Genomic DNA, 18,451 nt, shown 5'->3' with positions numbered 1-18,451 from the left:
GACAATTTATGCTGGCCTTTTTTGATAACATTAACCCAACTTGAGAAAACTGGATCAACAGGTGAAGTTTTCATTCCGCTGGAAAACCAAAAATTGAACTCACTTAAAAAAAACTAGAAACCGTTCACGTTTTTTGGCGCCATTTCCATGTTCGTATTTCGAGAGTGCTATTTACGTCTTTTTCAGCAGATGCATTTTAATTGAAGTCGAAAAGAGCATGTAAACATAAAGGCATTCATAAATGCATCAATATGTATGAATGCACATCTGTAGTTATAAGAGCATTTTAAGACAGTCCTGAAAAAAAAAAATCAGCAAGACCTATATAAGAGTCTTCACTACGTTCATTACTCTTAAAAACGTGATATCTGTGAAGTGATATTCAATAAGCAGTCATATTTGGAGTCCAGACATTTTCTTGAGAGTACCTTGACAGCACCCCACCATAGTTTGGAAAATTTTCCGATTTTTGCTCAGTGTATTTGGATTAAGTTTTTTTGAAAAAAAAATCATATAGCGTCATATCTCGAAAACTACAAGAAATTGGGATGTCATATTTTGAGACAAAGTTCGCAACCTTGGGGGTACCCTGACATTGCCCAACTATAGGGTAGAGAATTTTTAATTTATATTTCAGAAATCGTCGTATCTCGTAAACTAAAAAGAATTTAGGTATTCATAAGTGAAGGCCAAAATTGCAACCCCTGGGGGAATCCTAACAGCCTCCAATTTTTGAGTTGCTAATTTAAAACTTGTATAAACCAACGGCGATTCAAAACTGGTAAATCGATAATAAATTTCTTTACCATAGCAATATACAATACAGCTTGATGTGAAACTCTTTCGTTGAACATGCAAAAATATTAAGTTGAAAAAGCTGAAATATAGCGGAATAGTCATCCCCGCATTTAAATAGATAATAAATAAATTGACTCAACTAATGTTCGATTTGAACAAAACGTGATGAAAAGACAAAAGCGTTAGCTAATCATTCAGATTCACTCAACTAGCCAGTCAGGTCTGCGTCAACCTTCGCATGACTTTTGCGTAATTTTAGTCTTAACATGCGCGCACTCTGGCAATTTTTAATGGAATGCAGGGCAGCTGAAAACGCTTTTGCGTGACAAATGCGCCCTTCGAGCGCAATTATAATGCTCAGTAAAAACTGAACATGATGGCTTAAAAAAAAAACAACGATTTTTTATTTCCATTTTTCAGATACTTTTGAGTCGGATGCTCCTCTACTGGGCCCTAAGGGGCCCACAGAGCATCCTACAAGAATTGCAAAAAAAATTCTTCTGACTTTTTTTCAGGTTTTTTTTCGTATTACTTTCAGCAAATTCATTATCTTTCACAACAAATCATCTTTCACAACAAATCATCTTTCACATCAAAATTGCGGCAGCTTACATTGAATGCTAGTAGTTCAAGCTTTCTACCTGGCTATATATGACCTAAACTACTGAATCTAATGTCAGACAGATTGGAATTTAAAAAAAAATTTTTACTACAAATTTCGGTTAAACGACCAAATAAGAAAATTATATAAGCAAAAAAACTCCAAAAAAAAAAGTTTTCGGCGTTTTTGCTGCACACGCACATATTTTCCAACGGGAAACTCGTTTTTGATATCAGAATCCATTATTTTCAACTTGAAAAACTTTTTCATTTTTCGACCCTTAGATGACTGTCTTAAAGAGTGAAATTTTAAACTTTTCGCAAAAGCAAAAAAAAATTATGCCGAACGGTTTTAAGCATCATACCACATTTCTTAGGCAATAATAAAAAGTTCTTCTTAACCAAAGCCAACAAAGTTACTGAATTAGAGAAAATTGAAAAAATCACTTTTTGGGGTCGTTGGGAAAAGGGCGAAAATGACCAAAACCCATCTCATAAATAAAACCATCAAAAAGTGGCATTAACAAGCTGCTATTATTTCCGGTTTCTAGGTTCTAGCGGGTAGTTTTTGAGCATCCGATTGATTTTTTAAAAAAAGTAGGAACGTTAAACTGGCCAAATGTCAAATGTTCCGAGGGGCCCCTACCCCCTCTCAATGGGTTTATATAGCGTCGTGGGCACGCGCTCATCGAGTTGCATGTTTTAACCTGAGCTACGCAATGTAAGGTAGGTGACTTAACCGATATAACATTAGACGAAAGAAACAATTTAACCAGAGGAATGTTTTACCAAATCAGATTTAATAAATTTGTTAAAATACAGAAAAATTTTCAAGTATAGTAAAAATGATCACAACAGAAAAACAATCCACGTTTTGGAAAACAATCCAACAAAAATTTGACAAAATTTTTGGCTAGTACCTGATTGCAACACCCTTGCTTTTCGCAGGTGTAACTACAAACTCGATTAAACACTTAATAAAAACTAAAACAAATATACTTTTGTCATTTCAAGTCGTTGCTTCTACAGAGTTTTCAAAATAGACATACCCAACAGACAGTTGGAAAAGAGTCACTGAACGCAAGTAAACAGAAAAAAATTACTAACTTGTTTTTATTTGGAAAAAAAGTCTCAAAATTCGAACTTACGGCTCTTTACTTTCTTGAAAAAATTTAAAATAGCACTTTTTGATAACAATTATTCCAACTTGAGAAACTTTTCCTGAAAAAAAAAGCAAAAATCATCGCGACCTATATAAGAGTCTGAACTACGTTAGTCGAATCTTAATAGTCTGTAATTTGGCAAAGAAGATTGCGTGAACTCGGCAGTTAAATAAATGTTCCTTAGTAACTACTTGGGCAGACGACAGGAACCTTGCTGATCAGTCTTGGATGGTAACCAATCAAATTAGTTGAGTACCCGGATCAAAATTGTGAGATGTACATCTGGTTTTCCGGCCAATTTTACTTTCGTTTGCTAAAAATAGTGGTCTTAATCTGCCAAGTAGCCTAGATTTTTAGTTGAGAAACATCTGATGTGTTAAGTTGTTTTATTCCTCTGACATAGTCATGCTTGGAGATTCTATTCTTGTTTTCGATAAGCAAGTGATCAATGTCGGGCTTGAATTTGGGTTCGAGAGTGGATCTGACTAGTAAAAACTACATCAATATAAACTTCCAAATGCTTGACTAAAATGATAATCGATTTCAACAAAACATGCCGTGAACGCAACAAAAGGCGCGTCTAAGCAGCCAAATCAACTTCGCGATTTGCAACTAATCCAACAATACTTGAGTCGATCCCCGTTATCCCAAAAAGAAAACAGTCGTAAAAACTTTGAGCTTTTAAATTTTGAAACTCATCCTCCAAAAACACGCAAAAGCGTAGAAAACTTGTTTTTCTTTTAACTACGCAGCACGAGGTGACTAAACCCATATAACATAAGCCAAAACCTTTTGACCGAAAGAGTATCATTCAAAAGTTGATAACTTTTCAACGATGATAAAATTGATCCCAACAGAAAAACAATATATTCTTTGGAAAACAATCCGACAAAAATTGTACTAAAAAAGGCATTTGAATCAAGAATAGAAAAAATGACAAAAAGTATAACAGGAATCACGAATCCGAAAAAAAACTGATAAAATTTATTTCAACTTAAAATTAACCGAAATTTTTCCGAAATTCCAAAAAGAGCACATCAGCCTGCACTTGGACGTGACAGTATCTGTTAGCATTTCTTAGACTAGTAATAAAAGCTGTTGATGATAAAAAAGCCTATGTTCAGGTTGAAAGTAAACTTGCTGTCGCAAGTTGAAAAACAAAAAACGGCAAGACAAAATCATGTTGTTGAAAAAAAAATGCAGATAACAATAACCAGTTTTCATTTCGAAAAACGAAAACGTCTATCAGACAAAAAGCTGAAAATTCAGAATATATTAGGACAAAAACCTTTGAAATATACAACGTGAAATATATCCAAATAGCTATTAAAAGATTGAGCCCAAAAATAAAATGATTGTTAGCACTACTTGAAAAAGAAACAATGCAATGCAAAATAAACTAGTTCTGCTTTACTTCAAGATACCTTAATGCAAAATTAAACGATCATATTCAGTGTTTAGTCGGAGAAACTTGCTGAATGGAACATGCATATTAAGAATTCAAAAGCTGAACTGTCAAAAAATTAAATTTAAGCGTGAAAAAATTAAGAATTTTTCCTGATTTTTTTTCGAAAAATATAAGCACGATCTATGTATATCTTGAATACATGCTCATCACTAGCTAAAAAAATCTGTTGTTGGAAAAAAACCAAACATAGCCAATGAAATATCAATGATACCCTCGAACCAGTCCGATGATTATTTGTCGTACCTGATTTTGCGAGGAAATTTAAAAAACTAAAACACATCCGGATTTAAAGTTCCTCCCCAGTTATCGGAACAAAAAAAATCAAAATAAATTTACTGTCCGAAAGACTGATAAAAAGTTGCAGTAGCGTGCCGGGGGGGGGGGGGCTACCCCCCTCAATTCTTGTTGCCTAATTTTTCCAAAAGGAAACCCCCTTTGGTATAATTTTACATCCATTTTAGGCTGATTAACCTCAAAAATTTTCTAAAGGCAACAATATAATTCAACTTGAGGGGGTAGTGCGCGCCGATAAAAACGCAATTTTTTAGTGAATTTTTTTAAAAAAAATTCTCAAAACGTCAAAATTTGCCTGTCGCACAAAGTTTTTGACAAAATAGGGTCCTTATAGTATTTTCGGAGAGCTCAGAAATAGGCCAATTTTTTTTTGAAAAAAAGGTCGACCAAACTTCAACATTTTTTCGGAAATCCCCTTTTTTTAAAAAAGACTTGACAATGGTTGGCCTTATAGCTAATAGCTTTTGGGTCATTAAATTTAGTTTGAAACTTTTAATTCTCATTTGAACTTAATTTGAAAGAAACTCCGTCAAATCGTTAAATCTCCAACTCTGGGGATTGAAAGTCGAGAAGCATGGAACTTCAGGTCTGCTTTTATTAGATATGGCCTACCATCTCGTTACCCTCTATTCTAGAAGCAGATTTTTCTCGCACAAACACTGCTGTTAGTTGAACCAAATAAACCCCTTATTCAATTAGCCCAGCTTCCTAATCTGACCAAGTACAAATGGTATCAACCGGTCTGATTTCACAGCTAAAATAATTCATTCCCACTTCCTGGCTTTTCGGGTAATAAATGGGAAATTTTATTACACCAGGAAACAAGCTTATCACATCATTAGAAGATAATTTAGGTAAATAATGATCATTTGAAACCTAAACAAATCATTTGCAGCCAGCCTAGCTATTTCTCAGTTTTCAAACATTCATTAGGCAAGTACCACGGCTAGCTACAGGAACAAATATTGTTTGGTTTTTTTAACTGCTGGGCTAACCGGTTGGAAAATTGAACAAAAGGGTCCGTTCAAAGCGCAAAGGGAGGAGGATGTGTATGAAATACGTTGAGTAAAGTCTTGCAAGTAAGCACCTCCCATGGTGCTTAATCTGCATATACGATCCCCTGGTCCCACTTTACCCTTGAGGCTTTGAACGGTAGCAGCAGCACGTCAAAACCTGTCATTTCAATTCTATACGGCAAATGAACAAGAACATTACTGTCTTGCAGACTAGAAACTTCGTCATTTTGATCAATTCTGCAATTCTCTTCTTCTCTTACTGCACTTGAAATTGAGGTTCGAGCTCAAGTTCCAACCCTACCTTCCAAATTTTCACGCTCTACGGGAGCATTAAATAAAACAGTATATTTCAAAATTGCCGCCATTATGGTCAAATTTGTTCACACCGTAGCCTCGATACATACCAAATACTAAATAGATTAAACTCTGCTCATTGTGAAAATGTCCCCACATTCTCAGTTCGCTAAGTAAATAAAACAATAAAGCCTTCAGACCATTTTGGCTTTTTAGAAAATAGGTTCCGCCAAAGCAGAGAGAAATCGTAGCTAGTTAAAAGTGGGATAGTGAATTTTATTACCAAAGAGGCCTCAGCGCTATTTGGACCGGATGTTATGGTATTAGTGAATTGCAAGGGGTTAATTCAACTATAAGCAATAGGGCTTACAATATCATGTGGAGTGACAAACTGTCAAAGGGCAGAGTAATCTAAACGGTCTATTTGGTAATAGCTGACTTAAGACTAATAAGCGGTGCTTAGTTTGACAGATCGAAACTAGAATAGCGCTCAAAGCTATATTGTAATTTATTCTTCCTGTATTTGAACTTCATCATCAAGAAATTTTTCCAAATCGTTTGTCGTAAGTCGGCCAATTCTTATAATCATTTCGCCAAACTCAAATTTTCATTAAGATAACCGTCTAACACTAGATTTGAAGGAAAAAAATTTGATTTATTGGCGAAAAAAATTGATTTGCAACAAACGTATCAATTCAATGCATTGCTTATATAGTTGGAACAGGGTCAATGGACGCAAGGAAACAGAGAAAAAATACTTACTTCTTTTTGGAAAAAATCAATTTTCAAAAAACAAATTAAAGCCGTAAAGCACTTTGAAACCCAAGAAATTTATTATTGGCAGTTTTTTTGATAAAACTAACCCATTTAAGAAAACTGGATTAAAAGGTAAATTTTTTTATTCCGCTGGGAAATTAAAATCTACTTTCGAAACAAGAAGTTCATGGCCTTAACACTTTGGCCTTTAGATAGTGGATTTTGCCTTCCTTTTAACAAAAGAAATGAAAATAATTTGAAGAGGAATCATAGTTCAAACCCCGATAAGTCAAAATTGAGCGTGAATAAATTTTTAAAATTTTCCTGAAAAAATTCATCAAGACCAATATAAATGAAAATCGTTTCGTTCTTTTGGCTCTTTTCCAGTTTCCCACCCCCCTCGGAAAATTACAATATGAAGCTGTTTAAAAATTATTCACACGGCATTTTGCATGTAAAAAAAGTTGTAGAAATTTGTTCACAAATACAACTAGGGGAACAACTGAAACTGGAATTACGTACGTATTTAATACTTTTTCATATTGTTTTAGTGATGCGTCTTGAAATAGGTAATTTCAAAAAGGGGACTTCGCCCAAAACCTTAGATTTTGAGATATTGGAATTTTCACATGAAAGTAACATTTCTTTTACCAAAAATTAAGGAGTCGCCGCTTCTGTGGGAAAAATTCTCGAAACCGGTGTTCTTTCGAATGACCCCTTATGTTCAGACATGAAAGGTTAAATCAAAAACTTTTTCGGAAATCCATAATTTTTTCCAGTCACAGAGAAAAACAGTCAGTTTCAAAAATCTTAGTTTTTTGAAGACGACTTTTCTCTTAAAAAAAACTATGTAGAGCCAATTATAAAGGTAGGCTGTCAACAACCTTTTACTTCGATTAAACCCTTGATATCAGATTTGGCGGGATAGTTATCGATGAAAATTCCAAAAATTGGTCAAAGCGAAAATTTGACGTTTCCGAGAATCAAAGCTTTGTTTTAATTTTTTTTTGGCGTAGCTACACATGCACAGGAGCTTCACGCAACCTGTTATTTCGATTGGAACCAAAATCTCAGATTTGATAGAGAAGCTTTCAAAAACTAAAAAAGTTCTACAGAGAGCTGAACTTCAAAAACACTAGCAAGAACACAAGAAAAAGCAGCTTCAAAGTGAAATTAGAAAGATAGAAATAAGCCTTCAATCAATAAAACTTTGCTATGTATGAGCTTTGAGCCTCCAACCTCGAGAATTGGAGTCTCACGCCCTGCTCTCTCGGCCACGAACGCTTAACAACCGGCAAACACTAGTAAAGCACTTTGTCTAACACTAGATTTGAAGGAAAAAAATTTGATTTATTGGCGAAAAAAATTGATTTGCAACAAACGTATCAATTCAATGCATTGCTTATATAGTTGGAACAGGGTCAATGGACGCAAGGAAACAGAGAAAAAATACTTACTTCTTTTTGGAAAAAATCAATTTTCAAAAAACAAATTAAAGCCGTAAAGCACTTTGAAACCCAAGAAATTTATTATTGGCAGTTTTTTTGATAAAACTAACCCATTTAAGAAAACTGGATTAAAAGGTAAATTTTTTTATTCCGCTGGGAAATTAAAATCTACTTTCGAAACAAGAAGTTCATGGCCTTAACACTTTGGCCTTTAGATAGTGGATTTTGCCTTCCTTTTAACAAAAGAAATGAAAATAATTTGAAGAGGAATCATAGTTCAAACCCCGATAAGTCAAAATTGAGCGTGAATAAATTTTTAAAATTTTCCTGAAAAAATTCATCAAGACCAATATAAATGAAAATCGTTTCGTTCTTTTGGCTCTTTTCCAGTTTCCCACCCCCCTCGGAAAATTACAATATGAAGCTGTTTAAAAATTATTCACACGGCATTTTGCATGTAAAAAAAGTTGTAGAAATTTGTTCACAAATACAACTAGGGGAACAACTGAAACTGGAATTACGTACGTATTTAATACTTTTTCATATTGTTTTAGTGATGCGTCTTGAAATAGGTAATTTCAAAAAGGGGACTTCGCCCAAAACCTTAGATTTTGAGATATTGGAATTTTCACATGAAAGTAACATTTCTTTTACCAAAAATTAAGGAGTCGCCGCTTCTGTGGGAAAAATTCTCGAAACCGGTGTTCTTTCGAATGACCCCTTATGTTCAGACATGAAAGGTTAAATCAAAAACTTTTTCGGAAATCCATAATTTTTTCCAGTCACAGAGAAAAACAGTCAGTTTCAAAAATCTTAGTTTTTTGAAGACGACTTTTCTCTTAAAAAAAACTATGTAGAGCCAATTATAAAGGTAGGCTGTCAACAACCTTTTACTTCGATTAAACCCTTGATATCAGATTTGGCGGGATAGTTATCGATGAAAATTCCAAAAATTGGTCAAAGCGAAAATTTGACGTTTCCGAGAATCAAAGCTTTGTTTTAATTTTTTTTTGGCGTAGCTACACATGCACAGGAGCTTCACGCAACCTGTTATTTCGATTGGAACCAAAATCTCAGATTTGATAGAGAAGCTTTCAAAAACTAAAAAAGTTCTACAGAGAGCTGAACTTCAAAAACACTAGCAAGAACACAAGAAAAAGCAGCTTCAAAGTGAAATTAGAAAGATAGAAATAAGCCTTCAATCAATAAAACTTTGCTATGTATGAGCTTTGAGCCTCCAACCTCGAGAATTGGAGTCTCACGCCCTGCTCTCTCGGCCACGAACGCTTAACAACCGGCAAACACTAGTCACAAAGAAAGCAGCTATTTATTCTAACAAATTGCCAATGCAAGGCAGCAAAAGTGGCACCAAATACAAATAGACACCATTTTGCAAGTAAAAATTTAGAATATAACAGACTGAATACATCCACACTAATTATGCATCTAATAAATTGGAAACCATAAAATCACATTATGTATAAACTATGCATTTCAAAAAATTGGTAGATCTATTGAGTTCGAAAAATTTCTGAAATCGAGTTTTTATGATTATGTTGTTTGATACAAAAAGCTTTTTTTGGTTCATTTGAAGAATTTAAAATGTATTAACTGTGTTAACTTATTCCTAGTCGAATGTAAGAGCACAAGCTATCAAAAAGCGGTAAATGTGCCCCAAAAGTCGCACCAATATTTGCGACTTAGGTTAGAAAAAAAGAATAGGAGTTCAATTACACTTACGCTCAATAAATTTCGCTTGTTTAACCACTAGCCACCAATTAAGCAAATACAAGAATATAAGGCAATGCCGCAAAATTAAACCACATATAATGCTTCGGTTGGGAAAAAAAAGAATAGTCTTAGCATAAAACCATCGTTCACTAAAGTTCCCTAGAGCAAAAAATCGGTCGAAAACTTCATTCTCCGAAGCCCATAAATTTTTCTGCAACAATTGTGTCGAAACCACTTCAGAAATAAGATTCTTAAAATCGGTTTTCTCGACTGATCACTTAAACTAAGAATTGGCAGGATACTTATAAAAACAAAACTTACAAAAATGGTCAACAAATCAAAAAAATGATTTTTCAGAGAATCTTTGCTTTTTGTGAAAAAACAGTTGGTGGTAGCTGCTTATGCAGAAGACATTCACGCAGCCTTAACTTCGATTGAACCAAGAACTCAGATTTGGGAGATTAGTTCTCCAGAAGAGTCAAAGTTTCAAAAACGGTCTTTAAATCAAAAGTTTGACTTTTCCGAGGGCCATAACTTCTTGTGCCAAAGAAACGCGGGCGTAGTTGCGTATGGAAAGAAACATACCACAACCCGTTATTTGGATTGAACCTGATATCTAAGATATGAGGGCAATTTTTGAGAAAATTCAAAAAGTTTTAAAAACGTTCAAAAAATCGAAAACTGATTTTTCCGAGGTCAAATTTTTTTGTGCAAAAAATTTGTGAGAAGCCGCTAATTCAAGGGAGCTTCCCACTACCCGTTATTTCCATTGAGCCCACAATCTCAGATTTAGGAAGGTAGTTTATGAGAAAACGAAAAAAACATGGGTCAAAAATTCCTTGTTCGAAGGCTGTAGACAGATAGGTAAAAAGAGACTACAGGAGTATGCAGAGACACAGTAGAGTAGGCAGTCTTGCCACTGGTACTTTAAAAAAAATTGATGGAATAGTTTTTGAGAACAAAGAATTTTGCAGAAAGAAAAAGTTTCCAAAGCGTCTCAAAAAAAAAACCAAATTCCATACATTTTCATTATTCGTTTTTATCCAAAAAGAATTCTACGCAAACATGCCAAGCAAGAAAATTCCAAAGCGTCTGAACAAAATAAAATAAAAACCAAACTCCCGACATTTTCATCATCCCTGTTTTTATCCAAAAGGAATTCAACGCAAACATGCTAAGCAAGAAAATTGACTGGTAAATTAGCAATGAAACATAACTGACGAAGCGGAAACAAAGCCGATAATCTTTGAGCATACACTTGCTTGCAGTGCGAAAAAACGCGAAGTGCCATTTAAGCCGGCAAAAATTAAGCAGATAAAGCCCGACAAAACAATTTTTGCCAGAAAAAATCTGCATTGCATACATACTGAAAAAAACAAGGTTAGACCGGACTTGAAACCCGGCATTTGGGTGCAAAGGCGCGAAGGCGTTACATCTAGACCATTTGCGAAGGAACCTGGAAGTTGTTAAGGTTGAATAATTATGCAATTGCCCCAAAACAATTTTTAATTAATATTTTAGTATTGTATCAAAAAAATGCACTTAAAATCTGCGAGACTAAATCAAATTTAACTAACTTGTCTCTTAGCATCGCACCAGATGCTACGGATCCGACAAGCACCACGAAAGACAAGTAGACCAGTGAAGTCGTAATAATGGCTCCTATCGTGCCCACAGGAATCGACGCGGCTGCATTGCGTAGATCACCTGACCGGTTACTTCCCGCCATGATTCCGGTACAGGATGGGAAGAAGATTCCTGTTAGGATCATGGCTGAAGTTGTGATGTCGGCTTTCACAGAAGCAGTTTTGGCGCCTATCTTTTCAGTGATGCCTGGAATGATCTCGCCTTTCAGCCGGTAGAATGAGTGCAGGTTATCTGAAACAGCACAAATTAGAACTGCAAATTGCCCAGCTTTTCCTCGATGATTTCCAGTAAGGATAAAATATACATCACTCAAATTTGACCGTGGAAAAATTCGAAAAGATCATGGGGCTTCAATTTTCAAATTGCTTGCACTTCGTTGCAATAAACATTTAGATTAGCAAGGAGTTTGCGCCAGGAAAATGTGCTAATTTAATCGACTGTAGGAAACAATTTTCGATTATTCTTATTTATTCCAAATGGCTTTTAAGATAGATAGGAATGCCAACTTGGTGCTGCAAAATGCAGCCAAAACTTACTAAGAATTTCTCCTGATGTTATGCCTGGGATTCCATACTTCATCTTCACCTCTCCCTGCAGAAACGGGAACTCCTCGAAACAGACTTCTTCCGTCTTGTTCGAACAGTACATGTCATACATATTTAACTGGTGGTTCGGAGACATGTCGAAAGCGCACTCGTACTTGTCGAAGTTACCGGAGAGCGATATTAGTGTTGGCACTTCATTTTCAAATCCTGGCAACTTCGATGATATAATACAGACCCTAAAACGCTATCGCCTTTCACCACTTTAACAACACTCCTTTTATGAAGGAAAATTATTACTGCTACATTCTTCAAAACACTTTTACTGCTACAATATTATTGCAACATTACGGTTTAAATACAGCATGCAATTTCTATTTGAATTACAGTTTATATTTGCAATTTCTACAACATCAGTTCATGAGATTCACACCGGAGCAAAATCATTCCTAATAAGAAATGGTAATCGACTTGTTTAAATTATTTTAGCTTCTTTATAGCAACCGATTTACATTTTAAAAGACGCAGTCTGCTCGACGTAATAAATTGCCTCCAACTCATCAATCAAACGGGTCTAGGACAACAAGCCGACGGGACTTCAAGCCGAAGGGACTTCAAGCCGAAATTGAAACATTACAAGCACCTCAAAACGCTATTTTATCATCTGTAAAAAGTTGTTTTTCGAAAACTTTGGCAAGTTTAGTCCATAATAAGCGTTATTCATGAAAATGCACCTCTTGTGATTGGCATCCGTTAATACTATCAGCCGGTTTTTGAAATGCATTAATTATAAACATGAAAAATGCCTTCAACCATGTTTTAATTTTCAACTTTCCGAAACATCATTTGGAGGCTCAAATTATATGCAAACGCCTATAACTAGTGAAGAAAGATCATAAAATTCAGAAATTCTTTAAAAAAGTTTTCAAATTATTCATATTTCACGACTTTATAAGGAATTATTCGGCTTGAAGTCCCTAATTTTACAATTCGGCTTGAAGTCCCGTCGGCTTGATGTCCGGCACCCCAATCAAACAACCTTTCACTATATAATTCAATTCGTTCAGTTCCCCGGGAGTAAATTCAAGTGGCTAATTCGCCTAAGGCTATTAAACAGGAAATCCAATTGCATTTTATGAACCTATCGAACAATCCCATCAATTGTTATCTCATAAAGCAGAAAAAAAAAACAGAACAGATTTCATAGTATGATAATGTTACTCTAGGTTCCTGATACATAGTCTTCAGGACAACTAAAAACATCAACACAAGGACTTTGCAGAACTGTTCTGAACACTTTTCGTGTTCTTTTTATTACATTTACTATTATATTTTTTGGTATTATGCGCATCTGAGTCTGTAGGCTACTTGAGCTTTCACTTTATCGTCTGGCCACAAATGCTAACCAATCGAATATTTTCCAATCAATCGAATAAGAATTCGAACTAGACTGACCTTGCCACGTCAGAGGACGTGAAGAAGCCAATGTAGATACAGAGTATAGATGTGATCACACATGCCAAAAACAGTCCTGCTAATTTGTTCACGTACTTTACGCCAACAAATACCAAAGTGGCCATTGCCAGAAGGAACATGGTGCCGTATACTCGCATGTTGTTCAGCATGTTTGTGGAAACACCTTCCACGCTGCTGCCAATAGGACGAAACAGCGCAATCTCTGGCGCAATGTATGTCTGAAACGGATCCCATCATTACTCAGATGTCAATTAAAGATCTATACCAACCAAACTTTATTGTTTCGACAACCCCAGGGGCGAGGAGGTACTTTGCTCCACGGTGTTTTCACCCATTTTCAAGTCTCTCAAAGATGGCTTATACGAGAACCGATTGTGGGCTCACATCAAAGCTTTTTCAGCCGTGTTTCATTTTGGAAAATAATTTTCATAAACGTGACGAAAAATATTGCTGTTTTTTGTGAAATTTCACAACGCATGCGCAGTGAATTAGAGCGTATTACACTTTTCGCTTCCATTGTTACATTTCAATAAACAACTAAACCACTCATTGTTTTTTTGCGATTATAATTGTGCTAGCACAGCAACGACATATACATTTTTAGTTTAATTCAAGTATTTAAGCTTAGTTCTAGTTCTTTGTTTACTAGCTTACTGTGGTTTCAAGAGATAATCATTTAGAGAAAAGCAAGTATTTTTGCTCACGAATACTTATGAAAGAATCTAAAATAAGGAAAACCTAAGTTTCAGATTTCCGTACCTATGGATCGGCGGGTGATATTACTCACGAGAAGTATCTCGACTGCACCGATGATGTACATGGCGGCTGCGAACGATGTGCCTATGAAGAACAGCACACCCACTGCTCCCCCACACTCCGGACCCAGAGCACGCGAGATCATGAAGTAGGACCCACCCGCTACACAAAATCACCCATGTCAACTTTTGAACATTGACAAAACCATTTTACAATTACTTTATCCACTTTCATCTTGTTTTAAAAGCTGGAAACTTGAAGTTGAAAAAACGTTACATTTTCACCAAAAACTGATTTACCGACAAAAAGACAAGCTGCAAAACAAACTAATACCGTGATTTAAGAACAAAAACATTTCATTTTCCATGCCAATAATATGCAAGATATCCACAACAATCTTAGATAGCTTTGTAATTGTCCTTTTTTATTTTAAAATTTCATAAATGCAATCGCTAATTTAATAGAACACAGCCAACAGACAGTTGGAAGAGAGTCAATGAACACAAGTAAGCAAAAAAAATACTGACTTATCGAATTTCAAAGAAAATAGATTCCCTTAAAGCTCTTTTAATTTCTTAAACAATTCAAAACTAGCAGCACTTTTTTTGCTAAATTTAACTAAATTTGAGAAAACTGAAACAATAAATAAAGGTTTTAGTTCGCTGGGAAACATAAAAATTATCATTGCGACTTATATAAGAGTCTGAACTATGTTCATCGACTCTTCATAAACAGATTAAAATGGCGTCTCGAGTAGAAAATCCATTCAAATGACATTAAAAGGCACGGCACTTTTCAGACCGCCTAATCTCTGAAACCTTACCGATTTAATGTTAATTTTTGAACAATAGCAACACGCATAGTTTCAAATCAAAACAAACTGGCAGGAACTTTAAAACACAGGCCAAGCTGCACTTTGCCAACATAAGCGAGAAAAAGGCACTACGTAGCTCTAAAAGTTTAAGAAATGAAAAAAAAAGATATAACTATAATTCTGAAAGGTGCGGGATCGAATACCGACCTCTAGATTCACCGTTACACGTCCTAGCATTTGCGCCATTTCGGCTTCACAATAGTTAAACCTTAGGGGTCCAACTTAAGCTAGGGGTACCTGTTTAATAACATTTTGTGAAATGAACTGATGCGAAAGGTAAGCTTCGAAAAACGACATAGCCAACAGACAGCTGGAAAAGAATCAACACAGAGGCGAAGTTGCACTTCGCATACACAAGCAAAAATACGACCGATAACGCTACTGGGAAAAACTGAATGAGTAAAACTTTGAGTCTACAAAACTTCTTATGTGACGCACGTCAATTATGAGTCCACATAATTGCTAAGTGACGCAAGCCAATTATGACGCATTAGCATTACCAGTCAATTTGAAAATAAATTATTAACTAACATGCCTCAATTTATAGAGTGGACGCATTTTAACTAGTATACGAAAAAATTCATTACAAACATCCGACCTTGCCCAGGTTCGAACCCTCCTATTTTGTCGCAGGTCTCCTTCCCTACCTCTACTCTACAGATCCATGATACCTGGAAGCCAAAATGCTATTTATAATATAATAGTCTGTGTTATTATCCTTAGCATTGGCTGTACTTAATAGCTGGTTTTTGATCAAAATGAACACTAATATTTGCGATTTAGGTTGAAAGAAAAGAGAATTCATACTATCACACAAGCTTTGGTTGTTTAATGGACGCAAGTCAACAGGAAAAATACTGACTTGTTTCTTTTTGAAAAAATCTCATTTTCAAATTTCGAAAAAAAATTATGGCCTTGAAACTCTTAGAAATTATAGAACAATTTATGATTGACACTATTTCTGATAAACTTAACCCAATTTGAGCAAAATCAGAAAATAACTGAGGCAAAATTATAAATTGACAATGAGCTGAAAGAAACTGGAAAAAAGATTCACTTTACAGAAACTTTCGAAACTTCAAGAAAAAAACCTCGTTAAAGCTCCTCAACTTTCAAAAACCATTCTGTCCAAATTTCTTATACAAAAAAGCCCAATTAGAGAAAACTGGATCAAATGATGATTTTATTCCGCAAAAATTGAAAAAAGTAAATCCACTTTCGAACCAAGAATTTGATCAAGTTCCTTTCGCACCGATTCCGCAATTGGCAATCGCAATTTGACTTCCTTCAGTAAATGAATTTGAATTGAAATCCCAAAGAAACGAAAAGTCAAAACTTCAAAAATCGAAATTGGCGTGAAGGCAAACTAGCCCACAGACAGTTGACAAATAGTCAATGAACGCAGAGAAACAGAAAAACAACTTCCAGCTTCAAATTTCCAAGAAAATATAAATGGCTTCGAAGCTCTTTGAAATTCTAGAACGATTTTTTATTGGCACTTTTCTGATAAAATAAAACTAATTTGAGAAAACGGGATTAATAGCTAAAGTTTATATTCCGCTGAGAATCTAAAACATAGCCAACTAACAGTTGGAAAAGAATAATGAACGCAAGGAATATAAAAAAACGGACTTAATTTTCAAGAGCCTTCAATTTTTGAATTAGGAAGAAAAAAATAGATGACCTTAAAGCTTTTTGAATTTGTAGATCAATTTATGATGGACGCTTTGTTGTTAAAATTAACCCAATTTGAGAAAACTGGATCAATACGTAAAACTTTTATTTCGCCCGGAAATCTGATAATTAATTACCATTTACGAAATCAGACGTCCATCAAGTTTTTCGTAGCCTTTACAGTTTTGCTGCTATTTTCGCTGTGAAATCTAAAATTAAATTCCTTTTAGAAACCAGAAAATTAGAGCCAGAACAAATTTTAAGACTGTTCCTGAAAAAAAATCATCTCGACCTATGAAGGAGTCTGAACTACATTCATCGGCTCTTAAAACTAATTTCTACCTTAGAAACTAGAAATTGATCGCGTTCCGCTTTCATATTTGGAGAGCAGTCTTTTAGCAAAAGTACTTGAATCGAACTCAAAAAGCACCTATACCTAAGGACATTCATAAATGCATTAATATGTATAAATGCTTTTCTGTAATTATTGGAGCAGTTCAAGACTTTTCCTGAAAATAAAAAAAAATCATCACAAATATATCATCACGCCCTATATACTCTACGTTCATCGACTCTTAAACAACCAAGAATCATCACAACCTCGTTTAATTTTCTTGACTACGGTTATTGACCTTGAATAAAAACCACCCTTAATATATTTGTTCATCCATGGCTTTACATTTTATTCAATGGTTCAACAACAAGATAACTCTACAAATAACCATCATTTACTGATATTTTCTCATCGTAAAAAGACATCAAAGACAAGTGTCAATTTTATGTCAATAGCATTCAAAACTGGCATGATTAAAAAATAAAAACTATTTTTACCTGGCACATATCCATTGGTAGCGATTGCACTCATTGAAATTGCTGTCAGCATCGTCTAAAACAAAAAAGGTGGTCTTTTAGGGATTACAAGTACATTTTCAGCAACAAAGCTTGTGGAATGGTCGGATGGTGGCTTCAGATCAAGCAATAGATTAGAGACAAATCTCTACTTTATAACGCAATAAAGAATTAGTTTTCAGCAAACCGGGTTTGCCGCGGCCACCGTTGTAACCCTTTCCAACAATTCGTTAGTCAATTTAATAGGCGATACAGTAATGCAAAACCCACTATCCGCGAACAGGATCTACTTAACAATTTTACCTCCCCCCCCCCCCTATTGTAGCTACTAAAGAATATCCACCCCTGTAAATAAAAACAGTAAATTCGCACTACAGCGTTGTATGTAAATTCGAACTTTGCTGCATTCTGATTGGTCGAAAATTCGCTGCAAGTAATCTACTTAACAATCTCTCCCCCCCCCCTTTCTTGAAAGGGGATGGGGCGGAGAGATAGTTAAGTAGATCCCGCTAATATTTAATGGACGAAACAATCTGATTCAGCTCAACGAGTTTTGTTATGCTCTTCACGCTATTCTCTGATTCAGTTATCGCTGTCAACTGATAGTTTTGAAGGCTGCTATTTTATATTGAACGTTAGAAATGAAATTTTGCTAGATCGGATGAACGACATTTTGCTAGGTTGGAATCTTACTCTGTGACATCAAGATTGCATTTTACTGTAGTACCTCACACCCCTAAGGTCAACATGTCAATTAAATTTCGTTACATCAAAATTAATTTAAAAATTCTCGCGAAATTGTTAGATGTTCTGGTCAAATGAAATTAATTTGACGTTTTTAAGGCCAATTTTGAAAGACATTATTGGAAGCGCTTTCCGATAAGTCTTAAAATGTTTGCATATGAAATGATAGTTTGGTACCCTACAAATACCAGACAGTTTAATCGTAGTGGCCAACTAAAAAAAGTGCAAAATTATATATTGTTTAAGCCTCATTGCAGTGAAAATGAGATGTCAGTGAGAAGGCAACGTTTCCATACTTTACTTAAAACTGCTTGTATTGCT

At 35.1% G+C, this 18,451-nt stretch overlaps 2 protein-coding genes across 5 annotated transcripts in view; both read right to left on the bottom strand.

Moving 5' to 3' along the window:
- The window catches only part of LOC134845231 (solute carrier family 12 member 4-like), a 191,250-nt gene that overhangs the window by 13,439 nt on the left and 159,360 nt on the right, over nt 1-18,451 (bottom strand). For all 4 annotated transcript variants that reach the window (XM_063862145.1, XM_063862148.1, XM_063862146.1 and 1 more), the window contains 5 exons: nt 17,369-17,423; nt 14,021-14,151; nt 13,213-13,451; nt 11,752-11,996; nt 11,146-11,446 (listed from right to left, as the gene is read on the bottom strand). In XM_063862145.1, coding sequence (XP_063718215.1) covers nt 11,146-11,446; nt 11,752-11,996; nt 13,213-13,451; nt 14,021-14,151; nt 17,369-17,423 — 971 coding nt within the window. The remainder of the gene's footprint in view (nt 1-11,145; nt 11,447-11,751; nt 11,997-13,212; nt 13,452-14,020; nt 14,152-17,368; nt 17,424-18,451) is intronic.
- The window catches only part of LOC134845234 (ubiquitin-like FUBI-ribosomal protein eS30 fusion protein), a 138,879-nt gene that overhangs the window by 35,381 nt on the left and 85,047 nt on the right, over nt 1-18,451 (bottom strand). The window lies entirely within an intron of this gene.

The sequence above is a fragment of the Symsagittifera roscoffensis genome, chromosome 4, assembly GCF_963678635.1.
Source record: "Symsagittifera roscoffensis chromosome 4, txSymRosc1.1, whole genome shotgun sequence".
NCBI classification, from domain to species: domain Eukaryota; kingdom Metazoa; phylum Xenacoelomorpha; order Acoela; family Convolutidae; genus Symsagittifera; species Symsagittifera roscoffensis.
The sequence above is the reverse complement of the archived record's forward strand: the minus strand, read 5'-3'. Positions and strand labels throughout refer to the sequence as shown.